Source organism: Mobula hypostoma, chromosome 7 (assembly GCF_963921235.1).
Source record: "Mobula hypostoma chromosome 7, sMobHyp1.1, whole genome shotgun sequence".
Taxonomy (NCBI): Eukaryota; Metazoa; Chordata; class Chondrichthyes; order Myliobatiformes; family Myliobatidae; genus Mobula; species Mobula hypostoma.
In genome coordinates this window covers 19,256,360-19,281,916 of record NC_086103.1, presented here as the reverse complement: position 1 = coordinate 19,281,916, position 25,557 = coordinate 19,256,360, and the positions used below count along the sequence as shown (strand labels likewise).

At 43.8% G+C, this 25,557-nt stretch overlaps 1 protein-coding gene across 2 annotated transcripts; it reads left to right on the top strand.

Annotated features, from left to right (window-relative positions):
• The first annotated feature begins 268 nt into the window (after positions 1 to 268).
• LOC134348858 (uncharacterized) lies at positions 269 to 25,557 on the top strand. 2 transcript variants are annotated; one of them, XM_063052640.1, is made up of 8 exons: positions 269 to 479; positions 6,048 to 6,389; positions 7,894 to 8,163; positions 10,969 to 11,307; positions 11,421 to 11,681; positions 16,995 to 17,098; positions 22,705 to 22,797; positions 23,044 to 25,557. In XM_063052640.1, exons 1-7 carry the CDS (start codon positions 419 to 421, stop codon positions 22,777 to 22,779), a joined length of 1,452 nt encoding a protein of 483 aa, XP_062908710.1. In that variant the 5' UTR covers positions 269 to 418; the 3' UTR covers positions 22,780 to 22,797; positions 23,044 to 25,557. The 2 variants fall into 2 exon arrangements, with proteins under 2 accessions (XP_062908710.1, XP_062908709.1); XM_063052639.1 differs by having other exon boundaries at positions 22,702 to 22,797.

Below are 25,557 nucleotides of genomic sequence, written 5' to 3'. Positions count from 1 at the left end.
TCATGTAGATGTGATCAACACATGGGGCAGACATAAGAATATAATAATTTCTCTGACTTCAAATCCTCAGTTACATCAAATTGATTAGTTCCTGAGCAGTGCAAATTGTAACATTGTGGGACAATTTTAACAAGAGTGCTGTTCTTTAGTATTCTCACAACTGAAAGAGGAACAAAAGCAATGCTGTCATTTTCTTTGGAAATGAAATGAGTAGGAAGAGGGTGTGTCTGTGAACAGTTACAGTTTGCAACTGTAATGAGCAATATGTTCAGTTTTTCTTTCCTTCAGACTCCGAGGTTTTAAAAACATTGACTAAATCCACTCCAGATTTACTTCGGGTCGTTTCAGAAGTCTGGATCTACACGACAGGGAAAGAGATGGAACCTGTGAAATGAAGTTTTAAACTGGCTGCAGCAAAATGTGCTCTCTTGTGATATTCAGTTTATTTGTTTCGCTCCTTCAGTCTGGTTTCACCCAAAGTAAGTACTTTAGCTCACCCATTAGTCACTGTTGTTTTCTGCATTTTCAGTGCTTGTACATACCAGGAGGGACTGTGGATCCAGTGTGTCTGGACATTTAGTTGTTCCTTCAGTAAGGTTGTACACAAGAAGTTAAAAGAAAATGATGTGGATGGTATTGGGTGTAATATGGAGATATGCACCAAGGATATTCCAACAATTGAGGTGCTGTGGATATTGTTCAGCAAAACAGGTGAAGTGGACTGGAACTGAATTATTCAGAGGTTAAAAGGGTTCAAGATGATCTTACCAAAACATACAAAATTCTGTGGTGTATAGAGTCAGGCCAAGAAAAATGAAAAAAAAAGATCTTTTCTGTATACTAGTTATTGTTCAGGATTTTCAGTTGTATAGAGCTGTGTACACTCTGTCATAGCAAGTACAGCGATCAATAGCATTCTGGATGTTGAAGGAATTATGGAACATGGGGTCAGTAGAAGAAAGTGGTGCTGAGGGTCGGGTCAGACATGATCTTGAATGATATAGCAGGAATGATGGGCTGAATAATACTGCTGCTTCAATATTATTATTACTTATTGAACAAAAAGGCTCTTGAACAAAAGGGGATAACGACACACATTTAAGTACTCTTTTATCTTTCTATTTCATGCTTATTATTTATTGCAATTTATTTATAACTGCATTTGCACAGATTATTCTCCATTGATCCTGTTTACAGTTACTGTTCTATAGATTTTCTATGTAGGCGCACAGAAAAAGAATCTCTGGGTTGTATGTGGTTACATGTATGTACTCTGATAATATATTTCACTTTGAACTTTGAATTTCTTGAAGTCATACACTGGTTATTCAGAAAACAAATGTGCTCTTGATGTCCACAGCTCCACACCTTACAATCTGTGTAAAAATTCTTTCAGCTTCCACAAGACAAACAGCATCTCAGCAACTTTACCTGGAGTTTGGAGGAGCCATCACATTGCTTAATATTATAAATATATTTTAGATGGGATACTTGTGTCCTCAGAAACTGAACAGGACAGCACAGCAATGGGCTATTCTTCCCACTGTGTCGATGTCAAACATGATGCCAATTTAAACTGTATGACTGTCTGCACATTGTCTATATTGTTCTCCTCCTCTGTCTTGTCTCGAGCTTGTTTAAACACCTCTTCAATGTTGCTCCTGTATCTGCTTCTACTAACTTCCCTGGCAGCAAATTCCAGGCCCCCTCTAATCTCTCCTTATAAAAACTTGTCTCATAAGTTTCATTTAAACATTCCCTCTCTCACATTAAAGCTATGCCATCTCGTGTTTCACATTTACACACTGAGAAAATCAGTATTTCAGTTATGCCTCTTATAACTAAAAATTTCTCCAAAATCTCTCCTTGGCATTGGAAAAAAAGCAATACATTTGTCTAATTTCTCTGTATAGCTAATACTGTTTAATTCAAGCTACATCCAGGTGAGACTCTTTCCCAGCTCTCCAAAGCCTCTACACTGTCCACACTTTCTGTTTCACTGCGACTGGAACAGCACACAACACTCCGATGTGGCGTAACCAATGAACCAATGGTTTACACAGCTGCAACACAACCTGCTGACTTTTATACTCAGCACCCTGACCATTGAAGGCAAGTATACTGCGAGGCTCTTCACCAATCTATCAGAGACCAGTGGACTCGTACCACAAGGTGCTTGTGTACATCAGCAGCCCTGTGGGACATGGCATTTACTATATATATACCTCTTGCAATTGATGTCCTCAAGATCAACACATCACATTTGTGTGCATTAAATTCCATCAGGCATTACACCGTCCCAATTTATAACTGGTCTGTAAGCTGCTGAATTCTATGACAACCTTATTCATTATCCACAATCCACTGACATACCAAATTCCATTTTTCTCCAAATTATTGACATATATCAATGATCATTGTGGTACATGACTGGCAACAGGCTTCCAGTCAGACTGACACCAATCTACCACTTCCCTCTGTCAACTATGGCCAAACTGATTTCGAATCCCACCTACCAACTCTCCACAGATCAAATGTGGTTTTATGTTCAGTATCAGTTGATCACTAGGGATCATGTTGAAAGCTTTACCATGTCTGTGTATACAGCATCAAGTTTGTAAGACAAGATGCCCCCACGCAAGGCATGCTGATTATTCCTAAAGTTGGTTGTCCAGATGTGAGAACTCCCCCTCCATAACAAGATTTTCAAACAATTTCCATACAACTGATGTAAGACTCTCTAGCGTGTGTGGATTTTGTGAATAAAACATGTGAGATTCACCTGGCTTGGGTCTTATGTGCCTTGGTTGGAATAGCAATGTGTCTCTGATCCGTCCTGGGGTGTGCAGACACCCACATGGTCATGTCGTGATGCAGAGGGTATGATAGTGGAACCATCCAGGTCCTGTGGGCTAATTTAAGACAATCTTCAAAACTACATTCAGATTTAACTTTCCGAACTACAATAAAAGTCTTTTTGCTCCTTTTTCCAATGCAGAATAGACGATTGTAAGAGGGCTTAAGGAGGGATTGATGTGCATCATTGCAGACAAAAAGGAATGAGGTGGAACATAGGTCAACTGGAACCCAGTAAAGCTGTCTGGCATGGTGTGAGATAGGAAAAGGATTAAAGGAACTGATTTCTCTGAGGAAGGCAGATCGTTGCTGAGAAGCCAACCAAGTAGTCATGACATCAGGAATAAAATCACCCGCAGATAATGCCACTGCTGATGAACAAACTCACTGTGGAGGTCAGCAAATCGTGTTTTAGAGCCATCCCGAAACTCAGGAGGACCCAGAGGAGATGATCGTGCCAATACTTGACCATCAGAAGGGCCCTGAGAGCTGTCTTTAAGGAATAGTGAAACTGCTCACACAGGCCATTGGGTTGCGGGTGATATGGTATGGTGTGATCTAGTTTAACACCGAGCTGCAGCTCAGAAGTTGGGTGTGATTTGGGGACTGCGGTCAGAAGAAATATCAGGTCGGGCCCCGAAACGAGTGACCCAGTTATTGTTGAATGCCCAAACCATGTCCACCGCCGTCATTGATGCTCCAGAGACAACCTGTAGCCACCTGGTGGTGTGGTCCACCATGGTAAGGAGGTGTGTGAACCCACAGTGGTGGGCGGTGTGAGGACTAACCAGGTCTACATTAATGATTTCAAACCATCTCTCTGGGAGCTCGAAAGCTTTGCCGGTGCCCGCATATGACAATTAATCTCGCACTCCAGGCTCGCACAACTTTTCTAAGGCCATGCCACACAAACTTTAGAGCAACCAGTTTCAGTGAAGCCTTCCCGCCAAGTTGCGAGAGGCTGTGAATGGAATTATAAACTGTCTGCCTCCAGTTTGCAGGCACTATGGGGTGAGGGCAACCAGTTGAGACATCAGATAGGAGAGAAACTCCAGCGTCTCTTCAGCACGTGACCTCTATCCTGTAAGCCTCTATTCGGTAGCTTGGTCGGATGCCATGCCAGCTTAGTCAACCCTGATGTGTATGGCATCAATGGCGGGCCATGAGAGGCAATCAGCCACAGCATTATTTTCCCCTTCAATGTGCTGTATGTCAATCATGAATTCCAAAATACAGGCCAGGTGGCATTGCTGCCATGCAGACCAAGTGCCTGATCCTTTGGCCATCACATACACAAAAGGTTTGTGGTCATTGAACACTGTAAACTGCCGACTCTCCAGTAGAAAACAAAATTGACAGATGACCAGATGTAGACCACGGAGCTCATGGTCAAACATCCCTCAGAGGAATAGAGGATCCAGCTGAAGAACACAAATGGCTACCACACTCCTCTAACCAACTGTTCACGCAGGGCACACACAGCAGAGACTAAAGAGTCAGCAGCGATGGCTGTAGGTTATTGGCGAACTGGTGCGCCTGTTGAATCATGCTCGAAAGAGCTTGTTTAGTATCATCAAATGCTCTGATCATGTCCGCTGACCACTCAAGAATGTGATTGGGGCTCTGCTTTTAAGGGCACTTTTCAAGGGGAGCAGAAATTCAGCACTTCGTGGAATTAAATGGTGATCGAAATTCAACATACTTTGAACTCTTTCTGTGCTTCAGTAGTGCGAAGCAGTGGAAGTCCATAATAGTGATGCCCTTGATAGCTGGGGACAGAAGGTGGCCAAGAAATTTGATAGTAGACAACCAGAACAGGCATTTGGCGGGATCAATAAGCGTGGAATGTTGGCTTAAGCACTTGAACAGTGTTCGGTTTTGGATGCACTGGCGACAAGAATGTCATCGAGGTAAACAAAAGGAACATCTGAATCGTTTAACATAGAGTTGATTTGGCATGTCATTTTCAGCCCCAGTGGCACGCACAGAAACTCGAATAGGCCAGACGGGTTCATAAACATGCAGTTTTGGGAATGTTCTCACCGCATGTCGGCAATGAATGGTAGCTCCTGAGTAAGTCCACATTAGAAAATTTCATCTTAATGACTAAACATGCTGAAAAACCTTGAATATGTGGGTCTGGGCAATAATTGGGTGTGGTGGTCTCATTATGTTGGTGGTAATCACTACATGGACGGCAACCACCATCGGGCTTCGTGACCATATGGGGAGGTGAAGCCCGAGGGTGATTTGACCCATGTACAATGTCAAGCATTTCCGTGTTTACAATCTCAGCTTTTGTTCTGGCCAGCTTCTCTGACTCTTGTCTACACGGACGGGCATGGACAAGTGAGCCAGTTGTGCAGATGTGGTGCCCAATCCCCATGCTTTGTGACTATAGTGGAAAATGTGGGTTTGTTGAGGTTTGTGAACTCACCCAGCAAGTGAGTGAATTCACATGGGCTGGTGCATAGAAACATGGAAACATAGAAAGCCTGCAGCACAATACAGGCCCTTGGGTGCACAGGAAATCTGCACCTAGCAGATGTCTGGCAAATCTAGCCAAGGCACAATCCCATATTGTCCACTGAAGCATCGTGTCAGGTGTCGTGTCCCTGTTGCCACCGGCAGCCTCCATTGAGGATCCTTTGCTCTCTGCCTTATCGACGATGCCAGCAGCACACTCACTTCAGCAGCAAGATCACACAGCTAGTGTCACCAGCACATCCACTGCCAATTTCTCTTACCCTGCTCTCCACGGTAATACTGACCCCTGTAGATGAGAAATCAGAGTAAATTTTGTCTATCATCCCTTTTCAATGTCAATTGTTTTGTTTCAATGATACATGACTGTAGTCACCACCCCTCCCACAGTGTGTATCTCCCTCACCACCCTTCCCACCATGTGTATCTCCCTCACTACCCCTCCCACAGTGTGCATCTCCCTCACCACCCCTCCCACAGTGTGTATCTCCCTCACCACCCCTCCCACAGTACAGATTTCCCTCCTGTACCTTGGTACATATGACAGTAATGAACCATCTTACCATTTTAATTGTGTCAGTGGTTTTGTTGTGATCAACTGATAAAATAGTAATACTGCACCAATGGAACATTGATACGCAGTGAAATAGAATGAAACATTTGTGATTTCATGCTGTAACATTTTCATTGTTTCTCTTTTTTAACAGAAAATCCAAAACATTTTTATATTTTTGATAAGATAGATAAAATTGTCTTCACTGGACTGGACATTCCTGGAAATGGCCCTGTTGGCTGGGATTGGAAACCAAGCTACAAGCAAGGCACACAACAACTTGTGACATTTTATAAAGAAGGATCCAGAGGGTGGAACCCACGTTGGGAAATACACTTCAAACACGATGGCATCTTTCATGCTATGGACAGTACGGCTGGTACCATTGATCTGATAATTACTCAGCCCACATCTAAATTTGCAGGATCTATCATCTTGGTGCAAAGAGAGCCCAGTTATGAAATCTTGAAGCAATATGAAATTTTTGGGATCAAAGGTAAATGGGACAAAGATTTGAAAAGTGTAAAAAATGTTTCTCTTCATCAATAATTTACTTTCCAGTACTGAATGTTTTATAGGGATCATGTGAGGTTTGTATTCTCTGCTCATTTACACTCACAGGGAGAAAGTTGTGTTCATTTGGGTAAACACAAAATACTCTGCAGATGCTGGGGTCAAAGCAACACTCACAACACGCTGGAGAAACTCAGCAGGTCGGGCAGCATCCATGGAAACGATCAGTCAACGTTTTGGGCCGGAACCCTTCGGCAGTACTGAAGATGGAAGGGGCAGAGGCCCTATAAAGAAGGTGGGGGAGGGTGGGAAGGAGAAGGCTGGTAGGTTCCGGGTGAAAAACCGGTAAGGGGGAAGATAAAGGGGTGTGGGAGGGGAGGCAGGGAGGTGATAGGCAGGAAAGGTGAAGAAGGAATAGGGGAAAACACAATGGGTAGTAGATGGAGGCGGAACCATGAGGAAGGTAGTAGGCAGCTGGGGGAGGGGCAGAGTGAAATAGGAATAGGGGAAGGGAGGGGGAGGGAATTTCTGGAAGTGGGAGAATTCAACATTCATACCAAGGGGCTGGAGACTACCTAGACGGTATATGAAGTCCAACCTGAGTTTGGCCTCGTCATGGCAGTAGAAGAGGCCATGGATGGACATATCCAAATGGGAATGTGAAGCAGAGTTGAAGTGGGTGGCAATCGGGAGGTCCTGTCTGTTGTGGCGGACGGAGTGAAGGTGCTCGACAAAGTGGTCCCCCAATCTGTGTCGGGTTTCACCGATGTAGAGGAGGCCGCACCGGGAGCACCGGATGCAATAGATAACCCCAACAGACTCACAAGTGAAGTGTTGCCTCACCTGGCCAGCTGAACCCTGACATTCCATCAGGTTCGGGGGGGATGTGGTAAAGAGTTAATTCCCTCTGCTCTGTCTCACTGAATTTGGTGTAACCAGACTGAGAGTTTGTGTGCCCATTGTGTTATTCTGTGTCGGAGACCCAACAATCTCTGTCCTGTAGCAAGACACATGTGCTGATCACGGTCAGCTCCTGAGGTCAGTTTGAACCCAATCATTGGACATGTTACTACTCACTCCACCCATCCAATATTTGGACCAAATATTGAAAGGCTGAGATAGATCAGATGTGCAGATGATGTTTCCGATAGTGGGGGAGTATAGGACCAGTGGGCACAGACTCAGACTACAAGAATGTCCCATAGAACAGAGATGAGGAGGAATTTCTTTAGCCAGAGGGTGAAGAACGTATGGAATTCATCGCCACAGGTGGCTGTGGAGTCCAAGTCACTGGATCCATTTAAAGCAGAAGTTTAAATAAATGTTCTTGATTAATAAAGTTGTGAAAGGTTACAGGGAGAAGGTGTATGAAAGGGGTTGAGAAAGAAAATAAATCAGCTATGTTGGAATGGCAGAGCAGACGCAAGTGTCAGAATGGACTAATTCTGCTCCTGTGTCATTTTGACTTATGGTCTTATTTCTCACAGTTGTAGCAAATCCACGATCACCTGTGGAGGGCAGTGACGTCACCCTCAGCTGTACCATCTCCAGACTCCCAGATACCGTCAGTCTCCACTGGAAACCAGTGGGCTCATCCCAGCAGAACAGGAGAAACACTGATCAGATCCGCCTGAATAACACCCTCTATCTGATGGTCAGACATGTTACAGTGGAGGATGAGAAGTTGTATCAGTGTGAAGTACAGGAAAACGGAAACATTGTTGGAACAGGGCAAGCAAACTTTACTGTAGACACGGGTAAGTGTTGTTACCTCACTGTACGTATTGGGCTGGAATATATCTGTCTGGTAGGAGGTTGTTAAAAATAGTACAGGAAGAGTTCATGGCCAGGTCTAAATGGATATTCCTCATTAATATTTACAATGCAGAAGAAATGGAAATTAGTGAATTCAGGCCAGAGAAAAGTGATAACGTGACGCATATCAACATTATGAAGGAGGAGACATTGGCAGTCCGTAAACTATGGAGTCGTACAGCATGGAAACAGGCTTTTCAGCACAACTGGTCCATGCTGATCTAAGCTCGTCCAATTAGTGTCACACTTTGTTCGGCAGAGAAGAGTTGAAATGAAGGTTCTGTTTCCCCACCATTTAACCCTGAGACTGAGATCTGGGGTTTATAGGGCATTAAAGAAAATAATACATAGATCAGGACGAGCAAATCTGCGGTGGGAACAATTTCAAATTACATCATTACAAGTTGAATTGAATTGACTTTAATTCTTACATCCTTTGTGTACTTAAGGAGTTAAAGTCTTTACATTACCTCTCCATCAAAATGTGCAATGTGCAATTTATAGTAATTTGTAACACATACAACAGGACAGTCAATAAAACATAGAAATACAATTGTATCAGCATGAATTAGTCAGTCTGATGGCCTGTTGGAAGAAGCTGTTGGTCCTGGCTTTTGTGCTGCAGTACAGTTTCCCGGATGGTAGCTGCCTGAACAGTTTGCGGTTGGTGTGACTCGGGTCCCCAATGGTCTTTCGGGCTCTTTTACACACCTGTCTTTGCAAATGTCCTGAATAGGTGGAAGTTCACATCTGCAGATGCGCTGGGCCTTCCACACCGCTCTGCAGAGTCCTGCAATTCAGAGAAGTACAGTTCTCCTACAAGGCAGTTATGCAGCCAGTCAGGACGCTCTCAATTTTGCCTCTGCTGAAATTTCTTTGGATTTGGGGGCCTATACCAAACTTCCTCAACGGTCTGAGGTGAAAGAGGTGTTGTTGTGTGTTTTATACTACACAGCCAGTTTGTACAGAGCATGTGAGATCACCACTGATGTTTATCTCGAGGAACTTAAAGCTGTTCACCCTCTCAACCCCAGATCTATTGATGTCTATAGGTGTTTGCCTGTCTGCATTCATTCTGTAGTCCACCACCAGCTCCTTTGTTTTTGCGACATTGAGGGAGAGTTTGTTTTCTTGACACCACTGTGTCAGGGTGATGACCTCTTCTCTGTCGGCTACCTCACTATTATTTGAGATTACACCAATCAGTGTAGTGTCATCAGCAAATATAATTAGCAGATTAATTAACATTCATACAGTCATGGGTATACAGAGAGTAAAGGAGGGGGTTAGGACATAGTCTTGAGGGACACCCGTTTTGAGGGTCAGAGTGGCAGAGGTGAGCATGGCCACTCTTACCACCTGCTGGCGATCTGACAGGAAGTCCAGGATCCAGTTACACAAGGCAGAGTGAAGGCTGTGGTCTCTGAACTTCTCGTTGAGCCTGGAGGGAATTATAGTTTAGAATGGTGAACTGCAGTCCAAGAACAGCATTCTTACATAAGTAGTTTTGATTGGAATCATACCGATCATTCAATATGTCAGCGCTACATTCTCCAACTCGGAGACTAAAACCAATCATAATCACGATTCGGTACTGTAAATGTTCAACTGCAGTGGTGGATATTAAAATGTTACTCATGTACTCAGTGGTGGATATTAAAGTGTTACTCATGTCAAAGTGTTACAGTGAAGGAGGAGTCAACACGACAACCACCAGCACTTCCGACTCACACTCAGCACTGGGTCCCGGTTCACAGAGCAACACTGAACAACAAACCATTCTCTCTCTCGCTAACCCTTCCTGCCAAGTCTTTATCGTATTTGTTGTGATTCCAGCTTCAATGACAGACTCAGGCTTCAGTGGAGATTAGGTCTCAAGTGTGGACCAATGAGATGTTGCAGCACTTGAGGTCCATTCAGAAACTGAAGCTGAATATGTGACTTAAACAAATTAGGAGAATAGGCCATTTTCTAAGCAGGGAGAAAACTCAAAATTCAGAAGTAAAAAGGGGCTGAATCGTCCTTGTGCAGGATCCCCTAAAGGTTAGCTTTCAGGTTGATGAAGTGGTGAGGAAGGTAAATGCAATGTTAGTAATCATTTTGAGAGGATAAGGATATAAAAGCCAGGATGTCAAGGCTTTACAAGACATTATTGAGACTGGACTTGGAGAATGGTGAGCAATTCTGGGTCCCTTCTCTCAGAAAGGATGTTCTGGCTTTGCAGATGGTCTAGTGGAGTGTCATCAGAATGACTCTGGGAATGAAAGGGTTAAGAATGAGGAGTATCTGATGGTTCGAGGACTTTCCTCCCTGGAGTTTAGAAGAATGAGGGAGGTCTCATTGAAACCTATCGAAGTTTGTAAGGGCTGAACAGAGTGGGTGCGGAGAGGATGTTTCCAATAGTGGGAGAGTCTAAAATCAGAGATCACAGCCTCAGAATAGAAGGTTATCTGTTTAGAGATGAAGAGGGTGGTGAATCCTTCGCCAGAGGGTAGGGAATCTGTGTAATTAATTTAAAGTAGTAAGTGATAGGTTCATAATTAGACAGGGCATCGAAGATGAACAGAAGAAGTCAGAAGAAGAGTTGAGAGGGATAATAAATCTGCCATGGTGTAATGGCAGAGGAGACTCGATGGGCTGAATGGCCTAATGTTGCTCCTATGCTTTATGGTTTTATGGCGGCTTCTCATCACTGCCTCCCGAATGGCATTGTAACATTTTAATGAGTTCTCCTCTCGTTCATGCAGATCGATATGATAAACGTTACACACTTTATCGCTCAGTTACGGATCACAGTGAATTCCAACTCATCTGTTACAGTCATTCTGTTTACAACAGTGCTGCCTGGACTTGGCTGTCACATGTTCATCAAAGTCCGTGGAAAACAATTGCAACAGCATTGAAATCTCAGCCCGTGAATGTCAGTGAGAACCACTTTGTGAATCGACTGATGCTCACAGAGACACCTTTTAACGGCTGGAATTTCAGTATGAGGGTTTTTCCTGTGGTGTTTGAAGATGCAGGAGATTACACCTGTACTCTGGAAACAAGTGTATTTAGCACTATCACACTAATCACAGTTAAAGGTAGGAGACAGAATGTGTGACAACAGATTTCCCAAAATCACAGCATTTTGCTTTTGTGCAGTATGTCACTCCTGTTTTTAAGGAGACTAATAACGTTTTTCTTGTTTCCACAGTCACGGCTGAACCGTCTGATACAGTGACTGAGGGAGACACCGTTACCCTGAGCTGCTCTGTGTCTGACGTCACTGCATCAACCAGACTGGTTTGGATCAACGGAGACGGTGAAACTGTTGGAGACAAAACACTGACTGGGGAAGAGAAATCACTGAGTCTGATCGTACAGAAAGCTGAGAGAGGCAGAGGGAAATGGACGTGTGGTGTTGTTGATCAGAACACTCTCCAGCTTTCAGTACCATATAATCTGGAAGTCAGAGGTAAGCGTCTCGAGTTTTTCCCAATGTACCAAGTTTCATAATGAGGCTTGGTTCTGTTTGCGAGCAGTGACTTTTTTCTTCCACACTGTGTGGGAGAATCTCACGGAGGTAAAGCTTAGAATTACAGTACTGTACGATAGTCTCAGACACCTACAGCATGGATGCCCCAGACCTTTGCACAGTACAGTATTTGTCAATGTGAGAGGAGAGCGAGTTTGTAAATCTGGTGGGAAGCTAAGGATTTTGGGAATGGAGTTGGGATGGGCACTGCAGCAGAGGTGTGGGACATGTGACAGAGGGGTGGGACATGTGACAGAGGGGTGCTGAGGGGGGCATGTGACAGAGGGGTGAAGAGGTGGGATATGTGACAGAGTGGTGCAGTGGGGTGGGATATGTGACAGGGGTGCTGAGCGGGGGGACATGTGACAGAGGGATGCTGAGGTGTGGGACATGTGACAGGGGTGCTGAGGGGTGGTATATGTGACAGATGTGTGCTGAGGGTGAGGGCATGTGATAGAAGGGTCCTGAGGGGGGGGATGCGCAAGTGCGAATGGGGGGGGAATGCACGGGTGCTGAGGTGGTAGAATGCATGGGTGCGAATTTGCGGAATGTGCAGGTGCAGACACAACAAGCCATGAGACACCAGGCAAGGACATTTGCTTCCAAACAGTTGTTTCCGTGATCATTATGGAATGTTTCTCTGTTGCTTCACGCTCCCTCCCCTCTCCCTGTCCCTTTTCCCAACCATCATTTCCCTCTCCCTGCCCCTTCCCACTCTCAGTCCACAATAGAAAACTGTATCAGAATCTGATTAATCTTTACTCACATTTGTCATGAAATATGTATTTTTTTTCCAGCAGCAGTATAGTATAATACATAAAATTACTGCAGTACTATTCCAAAGTGTTAGGCACATCAACTGTATTTGTATTTAAACCAGGCTTGTTTATGTATGACACAACCTATCTTCTAAACTCTGGTGAATACATGTCCAACCTACCCAGTCTTTCCTCATTGATGCAAACTAGGTATCCAGATATCAGCCCAGTAAAATTAAATGAGATCAATATTCCTCAAAATACTCCAGATATGGTGTCATAAATACTTCTATTTATTTATTTACTGAGGTACAGCACAGATTCAATCCTTCCGGCCGTTTAAGCTATGCTGGCTAGCAATCCCCTGACTTCATCCTATACTAATCACGGGATAATTTACAATGACCAATTAGCCTACCAACCGATAGGTCTTTGGACTGTGGGAGGGAACCCACGTGATCACAGGGGGAGGGTACAAGCTCCTTAGAGGCAGCAGTGGGAATGCAACTTGGGTCGCCAGTGCTGTAAAGCATTGTGCTAACCACTATGCTTCCATGCCACTACTCAATATCATTGAAGTATGTAAATATCAGTAGAGTATGAGATGCTACTTTTGTGTACAACTCTCTTTGCAGTAAATGGAACATGTTAACTTCCCCATTTATATACTCTGGCAGTATTTCATGTCCCAGGATCCCCAGATTCCTCTGGATCTCAAAGCTCTACTATCTCTCACCATTTAGATGATAAGCTTCTTTTTCCCTTTCATTTATTCAGCCAGATTACTCCACCAACATCTGTACCAGAAGAATGACAAGGGTGCATGGGAGCAGATCCACCAGCATGTTTCCCCTCAAAGTTGCATGATTTTGAAATGTATCTTTCAATGCTTATTAAGTACAATAGTGGTCCCCAGCCACCGGGCCGCGGACTGGTAGCAGGTCGCAAAGCATGTGCTATCGGGCCATGAGGAAACAATATGATTTGGCGATATGACACAATATGAGTCAGCTGCACCTTTCCTCATTCCCTGTCACGCACTGTTGAACTTCAACACATTGCCCACCCCCACGCCCCCGCCATCGGCCGGTCCGCAAGGATATTGTCAATATTAAACCGGTCCACGGTACAAAAAAGGTTGGGGACCCTTGAATTACAAGATCCAAATCCTGGACCTCCCCACCCAACAGCACCATGGGGGGACTTCACCAGAAAGTCGGTGTGAGTACCCACCACTTTGTCATGGACAATAAGCGAGCAACAATGAATGTTGCCCTTGCAACGACACCACATTCTGCAAAATAATTCCTTTGAAAATAGATCTGTGCACCTTTAGGCTGTGATCAAGTGATGGAATATGAGTGAAGTCAGTAACTTTTTTCCAACAAGCACAAATACAACGGCTCAATGCCCTCTTGTCTAGTAAATTTTATATCAGCCCATGAAATATGTATTATTATACAAAGGCAATATCTTCCTTACCTTGTTTAGTTTTCCTCTGAAATAGTAGTTATTTCAGTGTCAGTCTAGAACAGGGGCTCCCAACTTTTTTTTATGACATTGACCCCTACCATTAATGGAGGGGTCCATAGACCCCATGTTGGGAGCTCCTGGTCCAGACAATGAGCAAATACACTCCGTGTCCTTTTATTAAATACACCTGCTCCTGAATGCAAATATCTAATTTGCCAATCCTACAGCAGGAATTCTATGTGTATAAGCATTGATAAGGCCAAGTGTTCATTTGTTGATAGGATCAAACACCTGAACGGGGAAGAAATGTAAACTAAGTGACTTTGATCATGGAATAATTGTTGGTGCCAGACAGAGTAGTTTTTGTATCTCAAAAACAGCTGATCTGTGATATTCACACACAACAACCTCTAGATTTTACAGAGAATTGTTTGAGAGAGGAAAAAATCCAGTGAAAAGCCTCTGACTATCCACACGATCAATGCCTCTCATCATCTTATACACCTCTGTCAGGTCACCTCTCATCCTCCATCGCTCCAAGGAGAAGAGGCCAGAAAATTCCGTTAATTCAAATCCCATGTGTTCTGAGAAAACATATCATATTGACTTCAAATACATTACCAGGGTTCTTCAACTGTGTAGTTCTGCATGTCCTATGTAATCAATTCATCACCACCCTATCTTCCAAACTCTAGTGGATATATGTCTATCCTACCCAGTCTCACAATACTCCAGATACAGGGTCATAAATATTTTTATTTATTAAGATACAGTGCAGATTAGACCCTTCCAGCATTTTGAGCACAAAGGTATGTGGGTTTTTAGACAGTTTGGCTCCTGAAACCACCGAAGGTGTCTGAGGGGAGTATAGACACGTCAGAGGTCCTGGGAAGATGAGGTGTGGGAGGGAAAGGGGAGGAGGGAGGGATGCAAAACCCCTAAGGTTCTAGGGTGAATTGATAGAAATGTATAAAATTTCTGAGAATCACAGACAGCTGTAGCTTTCTTCCCAGGATAGATATTACAAATACTGATGGTGTGGTAGATAGTGCAACAGTATTACCACTCAGGGCCGCAGAGTTGGAGTTCAATTCCAGCAAGAAGGAGTACATACGAGCTCCCCATGACCACATGGGTTTCCTGAGTGCTGTATTTTCATCCACTGTCCAAAGACATATTGGTTAGTCGGTTTATTGGTCATAGAAAACTGCCCTCAGATTGGGATTGCGTTAAATAGGTGGTGTGGTGTGCATCGAGACGAGGGTTAAATGGGTGGGGTGCTGTGCATCGAGACTAGGGATAAATGGGTGGGGTGGTATGCATCGAGACGAGGGTTAAATGGGTGGGGTTGTATGCATCGAGACAAGGGTTAAATGGGTGGGGTGGTATGCATCGAGACAAGGGTTAAATGGGTGGGGTGGTATGCATCGAGACTAGGGATAAATGGGTGGGGTGGTATGCATCGAGACGAGGGTTAAATGGGTGGGGTTGTATGCATTGAGACAAGGGTTAAATGGGTGGGGTGGTATGCATTGAGAATCGGGTTAAATGGGTGGGGTTGTATGCATCGAGACTAGGGATAAATGGGTGGGGTGGTATGCATCGAGACGAGGGTTAAATGGGTGGAGTGGTGTGCATCGAGACAAGGGTTAAATGGGTGGGGTGCTGTGCATCGAGACGAGGGTTAAATGGGTGGGGTGGTATGCATCGAAACGAGGGTTAGATGGGTGGAGTGGTGTGCATCGAGACGAGGGTTAAATGGGTGGAGTGGTGTGCATCGAGACAAGGGTTAAATGGGTGGGGTGCTGTGCATTGAGGCTGGGTTAAATAGGTGGGGTGCTGGTCGGTGGAACTCGTTAAAATAAAGTTCAAAGTGAGTTGGGTGGAAAGTTCATGGACACGGAGGAATGCGCCTGGAATCCGCTGATGGAGATTTGGTAGCAGCAGAAACTGTCGCATTGTTGAAGAGGCAACCCGACAGACACGTGAAAGGCAGGGTATAGAGGGTTTTAGAACATTTGCAGAAAATCGGAATTTTCCTGATCAGATCTATAACTCAGCATGGTTTGCCTTCCCGTGTCTAAGGAAAGGAGTCTGTGTATAAAACCATGAGACATAGGAGCAGAAATGGGCCACTTGGCTATTTGAGTCTGCAGTGCCATTCGACCTTGGCTGATTTATGATCCCTCTCAATCCCCCTCACCCTACTTCCTGCCCGTAAACTTTGACACCTCCATCGACACTTGTGGCAATGAAATCCTCAGATTCACCATCATCTGGCAAAATAAATTTCTCTTCAAATTGTTCCGAAAAAGTGCCCTTCAATTCTGAGGCTCAGTTTATTGGCTCTAGTCTCTCCCAATGTTGGAAATATCCACTCCAAATGCACTCTGTCTAACTATTTCAATATTCAATAGATCTTAATGAGTTCCCCTCTCATTCTTTGAAACTCCAGCAAGAATAGGCACAGAGATGTCACCTATTCCTCATGCATTAAAAGTTTCATTCCAGGATCATTCTTGTAAGCTTCCCCTGGACCCTCTCAATGCCAGCACATCCCCTCTGAGATAACGGGCCCAATGCTGTTCACAATAGCTGTCACACACCTGACTTGTGGAATGAAGTCGGTAAATCTGGATTGTGAAAATACCTGTAAAACAATTGCAGTACTTCTTGAAGCATTGTGCTATTTTAAACAGTCCAAATATTTGTGTTGATATTTGCATTGAAACTTCAAGAGTAGAATACACTTTGAAAATGATCAATATTATTATAAACAGGAGTCTGTTTCTTCCATTCATCTTGATCTTGTCACATTTGCTGTGTCCATGAACATCAGAAGAAAATCGTAAAACACAAAATCATAAATAATTAAAAATAATTCTCAATGGAAGTGTCGGACCACGAATGTTTGTCATTATTTTATTGTAGATTGTTTTCACAGTCACTTCTTCTACTGAATGTCTGACAGAAATACTTGGGCATTAAATGTGATGTAGAATGTCAACTTTGTCCTTTACAGTGAGATCACTTCCGGACAGTTGGATCACCACAATTGCTGGATACCTGTTTGTTAAACTGGCTGTTGGTCTTGGACTCGTCTACAGTTTGATGAGGAAAAACAGAGTAAGATTTTTTCTTTATGTTGCTGTGTATACCTGCAAGAAAATGAATCTTGCGTAGTATATGATGACATACTATAAACATACTTGGTTAATAAATTTACTTGGAACTTTGTAGTCTTACTGTCATTGCTCCTGGCTCCCGTCAGATTACAGGAAACAACTGCTATAGCTGTTTCATTGGCCCTTCTGGCCTGTTGCACCCTTCAAAGCAATCACGATGATCATCTACCTCAGTACCTCGTTCCTGCAGGAGACCAACAAGCCAGTCCTCATTAGGTAATTGGTTGAGGAAAGGATCAGTTACTTTCAATTTATTAACAATGACATCAGAGGATCTGATCCAGTAGCAACATGTTAGTGCCATTATGATGAAAACATGGCAGTGACCTTCTTTTCCTGAATGTTTGTGTCAATTCAGCATGTCGTCTAATACTTTGAAAGACCTCAATAGCTGTATGGTGAAAGTATCCTGACAGTTTGCATCACAGCCTGGTATGGAAATATGAATGCCCAGAAATGGAAAAGTCTCAAAGACACTGCTAGATACAGCTCAGTCCATCTCAGGCAACGCCGTCATCATCAATGAATGCATTTGTTAACAGCATGGGTGGAGCATTGGCTGATTGGAAGAAAGCAGAGAATGGGAATAAAGGGATTCTACTCTGGCTGGTTGCTGGTTACCAGTGAGTTCCAGAGCGGTCAGTGTTGGGACCGCCTCTTTTTATGCTGTATGTCAATGATTTGGACTATGGGATTAATGGATTTGTGGCTAAATTTGCCGATGATACAAAGTTAGGTGGAGGAGAGGGTAGCGTTGAGGAAACAGAGAGCCTGCAGAGAGACTTAGATAGTTTAGGGGAATGGGCAAAGAAGTGACAAATTAAATACAATGTTTAAAATGTATGATCATGCATTCTGGTGGAAAAAATAAACAGGCAGACTATTATTCAGATGAAAGGAGAATTCAAAACGCAGAGATGCAAAGGGACTTGGGAGTCCTTGTGCAGGATACCTGATAGGTTAACCTCCAGGTTGAGCTGGTTTTGAAGAAGGCAAATGCAATGTTAGCATTCATTTCCAGAGGTATAGAATATAAGAGCAGGGATGTGACTTTGAAGCTGTATACGGCACTCGTGAGACCACATTTTGGAGTATTGCGCGCTCCTTATATTAGAAACAATATACTGACATTGGAGAAGGTTCAGAGAAGATTCATGAGAATGATTCCAGGAATGGAAGGGTTACTGTATGAGGAATGTCTGGCAGATCTTGGACTGTATTCCCTGGAGTTCAGGAGAATGAGGGGGATCTCTTAGAAACATTCTGAATGTTAAAAGACCGGAACAGATGAGCTGTGGCAAAGTTATTTCCCATGTTAGGGGAGTCTAGGACAAGTGGACATGACTTCGGGATTGAATGAGGTCCATTTAGAACAGAGATGCAGAGAAATTACTTTAGTTAGAGGGTGGTAAATCTGTGGAATTTGTTGCCACGAGTGGCTGTTGAGGCCAAGTCATTGGGTATATTTAAGGCAGAGATAGATAAGTTCTTGATTAGCCAGCGCATCAAGGGGTATGGGGAGAAGGCAGGGAAGTTGGGATGACTGGAAGAATTGGATCAGTCATGATTGAATGGCGAAGCACATTTGATGGGCCGAATGACCTATTTCTGCTCTTATATCTATGGTCTTATGGAGGACTGCCACAAGAGAGCAGCATCCATCATTGAGGACACAAACCATCCCGACTTCACCTTCTCCTGACCCCCATTCAGTGCCCCAAACAGTCCTTCCAGGCAATACTTCACCTGCAAGTCAGTCGGGTCATCTGCTGATTCCAATGCTCCCAGTACGGCCTCCTCTACATCAGTGAGACCCAAACCAAATGGACCAATGCTTTGTTGAGCACCTTTGCTCCATTTGCAACACACAGGAGTTCCTGATGGCAAACTCTCTTCATTTCTCTCCCCATTCCCATTCTGACATGTCAGTCCATGATCTTTGCTACTCCCAGAAGGGGGCCACTCTCTGTGTGGAGAGCTAACACCTCATATTCTGTCTGGGGAGTCTCCAAACTGACAGCATGAACATTGATATATCTAACTTCTGTTCTTTTCTCCCATACCCCTGCTCTCTTTTTACATTCCCCATTCTGGGTCTCTTCTTACCCCTTCTCTTCTCCTCCCCTGCCAATCATCTCCCTTTGGTACTACCGGCTGTAGCAGTCAGACCAGATGGATTCTGGATTTACAATTCACAGAATGAACCAAACTGCTGACTCAGGGAATGCAAAAGGAGGAGGCGTGTGTTTTATGGCTAATTCTCGCTGCTGTTCTGAAGTGTTGTTTCTGTCAAACTCATGTCCCCACCCGACTTGGAACACCTGGCGGTCACTGTTCATTCTATTTACCTCTGGAGTTCTCCTGTGTAATCCTGACCAAAGTGTATATACCACCAGCAGCCACCTATAATCAAGTGCCCGAGACACTGCATGATGTCATCTACAAACAAGAAATAGCCCAACCTGACATCAACAAGGCTTGTTTGAAGAAAGCCCTGCCCAATTCCCAGCAGCGTATACCTGTAGCTTCAGAGGTCCCAACACACTAAACCACTGCTATACTAAGCTAAGGAAAAACTACTGTTCCTCAAAAAGACAAGATCCGGTCAAGATAGCACTAGCGTATTATGCTTCCTCGTTCGACGGCTTCCAGACAGTCCATGAAACTATTTATTTCATCTCATTTGCAATTGCTTTTAATCTTAAATATCTTACTGAAACTGTTAGAGCCTGTGATTTACAGTTTTGAGATCGATTGAGTGATCTCGCACGTTTCTCTCGTAGAAGATGACTGGACGTGACCATGAGCCTCATGGTGAAGAAACTGATAGACGGGGCACAAGCCCATAGTCAGTTAAATTCCTCTGATTAAAGCGTTCACTTCTCGCTGAATAAAATGTTGTGGAAGATTGAAACGTCCAGGGGAATGCAGAAGGCAGGCGATGATTCTGTGCCGACTGTCTGTATTTCGAATTGCCAATGGGATGGAACTCCCTGATGCCAGAGAAGGAGTCTGTGGATTCGATTGCTTCCTGTTTCAGAGAGTAGGCCTCTGTGTCTTGTTGTGTTTCGTAACATTTTTTTGCGTGGAGGGTGTCGTTTTGGGGGTTGATGATCGTGTTGTGTTTTCTTTTCTGTGGAGAGGAGTGGGTTTGATGATTTTCTTGAGAACAAGTTTTTGGCTGTCTTTGTTTCGTGGCTATCTGGAGAAGATGATTCTCAGAGTTCTCTGCACTAAGACCTCAATTGTAAATGAATCTTTGAAACAGTGTCCCCTGCCCAGACCACCTTTTGGAAAAATCGGATCACTTGGCTGTCCTTTCGTTACCTGCATACAGGTTGAGTCTGAACAGTGAGGCTGCGGAGACCTGGTCAACAAAGAGTTGGTCATGGAAGGCAGAAGAGCAATTACAGGATTGGTTTGATTCGGTGGAGTGGGTTGTGTTCAAGCACTCATCAAGAGATCTGAATGAACACACCATGGGTGTAATAGCTGCAGATGAGTGAGTTTCCACTAAGTTATTCAGAGTCTTCCAAACGCAGAAGCACTGGATGAACCATCTGCTGGGGGCCGGATCAGAGGCACACAAGTCTGGAGATCAAGAAAGCTACAAGAGGTGCAGGGATGATCTCTGGAAGTCCATCCCATGGATAAAGTTGAAATTCCAGACCAAACTTAAATCAATAAGGAATGGTCAACAGATAGAACAGGGCTTGAATGCTATCCCCTCTTATAAAGTTAAAGCAGGCAATATGGGATTCAAGGGGGGTTTGCTTCCAGATGAGCTCAATCCCATCTATGCTTTCCTTAATTGTTAGAACATGAGGAAACCATCTTGAACTTCAACATACTCTGATGATCTAGTGATCTCCGTCTCTGAAATTGAAGTACGGGCATCCTTCAGGAGGATGAATCCATGAAAGCATCCGAATTGGGTGAGGTATCTGGCCACAAATAAAATTCCTGTTCTGATCGGCTGTCTGGTGGATTCACCGTGATCTTTAATCTCTGGCTTCAGCAGTGTGTGGTTCCCACCTGCTTCAAGCAGGCATCAATTATACCGGTGCCAAGAAGAGTGTGGTGATCAGCCTCAATGAGTGCTGCCCAATTCCACTTGTATCCAGACTGGTGAAGAGTTTTGAGAGGTTGGTGATGAAACAAATCAACTCCTGCCTAACAGGCAACTTGCATCCACTCCATTTTGCCGAACGGAGCAAGAAGTCCACAGTTGATGCCATCTCCTTGGCTCTTCACTCAATCCTAGAACAGCTGGACAGCAAAGACGCATACATCAAGATTCTCTTTATCGACTACAGTGCAGTATTTGAAAAACCATCATCCCCTCAAAGCTAATCAATAAGTTCAAGACCTTGGCATCAATACCTCCTTCTGCAATTGGATTCTGGATTTTCAAACATGTCGAACCCAATCAGTTCAGATTGGCAACAATACCTCCATGATCTCCATCAACACAGTTGCACCACAAGGCTGTGTGCTTAGCCCCATGCTCTACTCACTTTACAATTTGAATGTGTGGCTAAGCACAGCTCCAATAACATATTCAAGTTTGCTGATGTCACCACTGTCGTGGGCTGAATCAGCATATCGGAGGGGGATTGAAAATCTTCCTGTGTGGCGTCACAACAACACCCCCTAACTTAATGTCCGCAATACCAAGTTACTGATTATAGACTTCAGGAGAGGGAAACCAGTGGTCCATGAGACAGTACTCTTCCGAGGATCAGAGTTGGAGAGGGTCAGCAGCTTTGAATTCCTCAGTGTTACTATTTCAGATGACATGTCCTGGGCCCAGCACGTGAGTGCAATTGTGAAGAAGGTAAGGCAGCGTCTCTACTTCTTGAGCAGTTTGCGGACATTCAGCGTGACATCTGAAACTTTGACACACGTCTATAGATGTTTATTTGAGAGTATATTTACTGGCTGCATCACAGCCTGGTATGGAAACACCAGTGCTTTTGAACAGAAAATCCTCCAAAAAGTAGTGGGTTCGGCCCAGTATGTCACGGTAAAGTGCTGCCAGCCATTGAACACATCTACATGATATGCTGAAGTAGGAATGCAGCATCTGTCATCGGGGATCCCACCACCCATGTCAAGCTCTCGTCTCGCTACCGCCATCAGGTAGAAGGTACAAATGTGTCAGGATTCACCACCATCTTCAAGAGCATTTACTACCCCTCAACCATCAGGGTGTATTGGGGGAGTGGGGGATGTTTCTGCTTTGATGTTTTGTTTTTGAACAGGTTCCATGATTTTCTTTGTTTCGTGGCTGTCTGTGGGAAGACAAATCTGAGGGTTGTATATTGCATACATACTTTAATAATAAATGTACTTTGAATCTTTAAATCCTTGAACCTTTGAATGCTGAACATTTTCCAATATAGCATATCTGCTTCGTTGAAGTGAGTAATGTGAACATGGTCAGGTCCTATCAGGGGACAGATATGTGATGAATCACAGATTACAATTTACTGAAGATTGAATGTACATTCTATCAGTTAAAGAATAAAAAATCTATTCCAGCAGATCACGCCTCAGGGATGTAACAGAAGAGGACGAGCCAGAGGCCACAGAAGGAGAGCAATGTCGCATCAGAGTTAGACTCATCAGTAAATGGTGGTAAGTGTAATCAAAGAAGATCTTCACACTATTTTCTCTCAGGAAGTAGAGTTGGTTTGCCGTGTTAAATGGGTCCATTCTTTACAGTCTTTAATAGTTGGCAATATCGGATTAATGTTGAGCCAGTGATGTTTGGATCATGTGGAAATCTGTTCCCTACTCTGTAAATTCACACTTCCCTTTAACTTAATTATATCAATCATTTCCAGAGCATATTTCATGTTTCTTTTGTCTGATTCATCACAGAGAGAATTCAGATAAAGTGAGAGGAAGAGCAACAGATGATTCACAGGAAGATGCCACATTTCAGACCTCGAAATCTGATACTGATCTGCGATCCTTAAATGAACATTGCAGCCACCGGGTGTCTATTCGGCCCATCATGTCCATTCCCCAGAGAGATCTGCCGATTCCAGAATCCAGATTGATACAGTCTGGAAACTTTGGAACTTGATTTCTGATTTTACTCTCAATTTATTGCATCTGGCAAGAAAACTTTATTCCCCAAAGAAAATATTGCAAGCATTGTTCACCTCAGTACTGTTAACTGTGCATGGCAAGAATATTCTTTCCAGGCAACTGTATAAATTTCCAAACTCCAGGAGGTATCTTTGTAAGCATCTCAAACACAGTCAGATTGCAGAGCACAGCGTCATTTTGGACAATATGTGTTTCACTTCCTTCACAGTGAGAACGATATAAAGAGATGAAAGTTGCACACAAATCTCTGGATAACGTTTCATCAACTACTGCACAGCTGCAGCAAAGCATTCTTGCTTGAACATTTAATTCCTCTTGTAATCAATGCCAACAATATACTGTTTGCCATGCTAATAGCTCACTGCTCCTGAATACTTGCTTTCTGCAACTCATGTACAAAGACACCAAGATCTAGTTGCAACTTCCATTTACCCATTTTATTATCATTCACATTATATTTCTTTCCCCTTTTATGGCCATAACTCAATGTAACATCGTAGCATAATAGTTCTACTACTATGACTACGTCGACTCAGGCCTGGGGGGCCGGCATCAGGCACAATGACGGATCTTCACTTCTCCCTCTCCCTCATCAGTGTGTTCAGTTCATTGACATTGGCCACGCTGCTGTCTTCTAGGAGCGGGTTGACCATAGTCTTGGGAGGGCGCCCAGGGTATCATTCTCTACGGTCTTGAGAGTACCTTCGTCGCAGTTAAATGCCATGTACTCTGTCTTTTTAGTGTTTAGGTGAAGTCCAACTTTATTGCATTCAATTTCCACTTTTGTCAGTAGCTGCTGTGCTTCCTCCATCTGGTCAGAGAGCAGGACTATGTCATCTGCAAAATCGAGATCTGTGAGTGTAACTGGTCTGACCCTTTTGGTTCGCCCTGGTTTTATATGTCATGTGTGACGCCAAGCAGAGCTACCGGACGGATGATGCTAATGTGAGAGATAACGGAAGACAATGGAGAAACAGTCAAAATGCTAATAAGAGAGAAGAGAGAGATTAATGAGAAAGAAACACAATTCAGATATTGACAGACCGTTTGCTTTGAACCTGAACTGTTTGAAGTTTCATGGACAGGTGATACCCCAGCAGGGGGATAAAAAGGGCAGGTTTGCGAAGGCACGACACGCCACAAGACCGTGGAAAGAGCAGTGGGCCCCCACAAGTTGTGGGAGTTTGGAGGACCAGTTCGCAGGAATCAGTCAGAGGCTCACAGGATGTAAAGGTACGTTCGGTGGGAAACTGAGGTGTGTGTCTGCCCTTGCCTGGGTGCTGGGTTCACCGTGGAAGAACGATTGTATCCGGAATAGAGGGGTCACAGTCAGTGACCACAGTGGGATCAGAAGACATCAAAAGGTATGCCCGAAACCAACTGCATCTCTCACTCTCTCACGCTCTCTCCAACGGTACAACAAAAAGCGATTACTTCGAACTGCACTAAACTGAACAGAACTCTGCTTCACTTAAGACTGATCATTTTACCCCTAGACTGCGATAGAGCTTGGTTGATTGTTAATACCCTAGTTCTGTGTATACATGTGTATTATCATTGCTATAATGTTACATTTATATCCTTGAGATTACTGTACTGTATTACTTATTTCTTTAATAAAACTTTATTAGTTCCTAGTAATCACAGACTCCAACGAGCGTTCCATTTCTGCTGGCTTGGCAACCCAGTTATGGGGTACATAACACAAGGTAAAACCAAGCTTGTCATAGCAGTAAGTGTAACATAATTATAATGCCAGCAAACCAGGTTCAATACTGCTGCTGTCTGTAAGGAGTACGTACATTCTCCCCGCGATTGTGCGGGTTTCCTCTGTTTGCTCTGGTTTCCTCCCATAATTCAATGACGTAGGGGCTAATAAGTTAATTGGTCACATGATATAATTGGAGAGCACGAGCTTATTGGGCTTACAGTGCCTTTTACTGTGTCCTACATCTAATTGAAAAAATAGATCATAGGTGTTTCTGAACATAGACAATGTCTCTAATGTAACAATTAATGGCACTGTCTGTCATGAATAGCTCTAATCTGAAAGATTTGGGAAGGTTTATGAAATTAATTTGTAAATTAGACTCATAGGATTGTACAACACAGAAGCTCTCCATGTCCATTCTCACCACCCAGAATCCATTTCTCATCAGAGGGCAAGTGCAGGTACAACACATTTATCACAACAAGAAATGATAAGTCTCTGAACACAGACTCAATTCTCCGTCGCCTCAGTAATATGTCATTCTGAAACTGGAAACAGCTTACATTGTA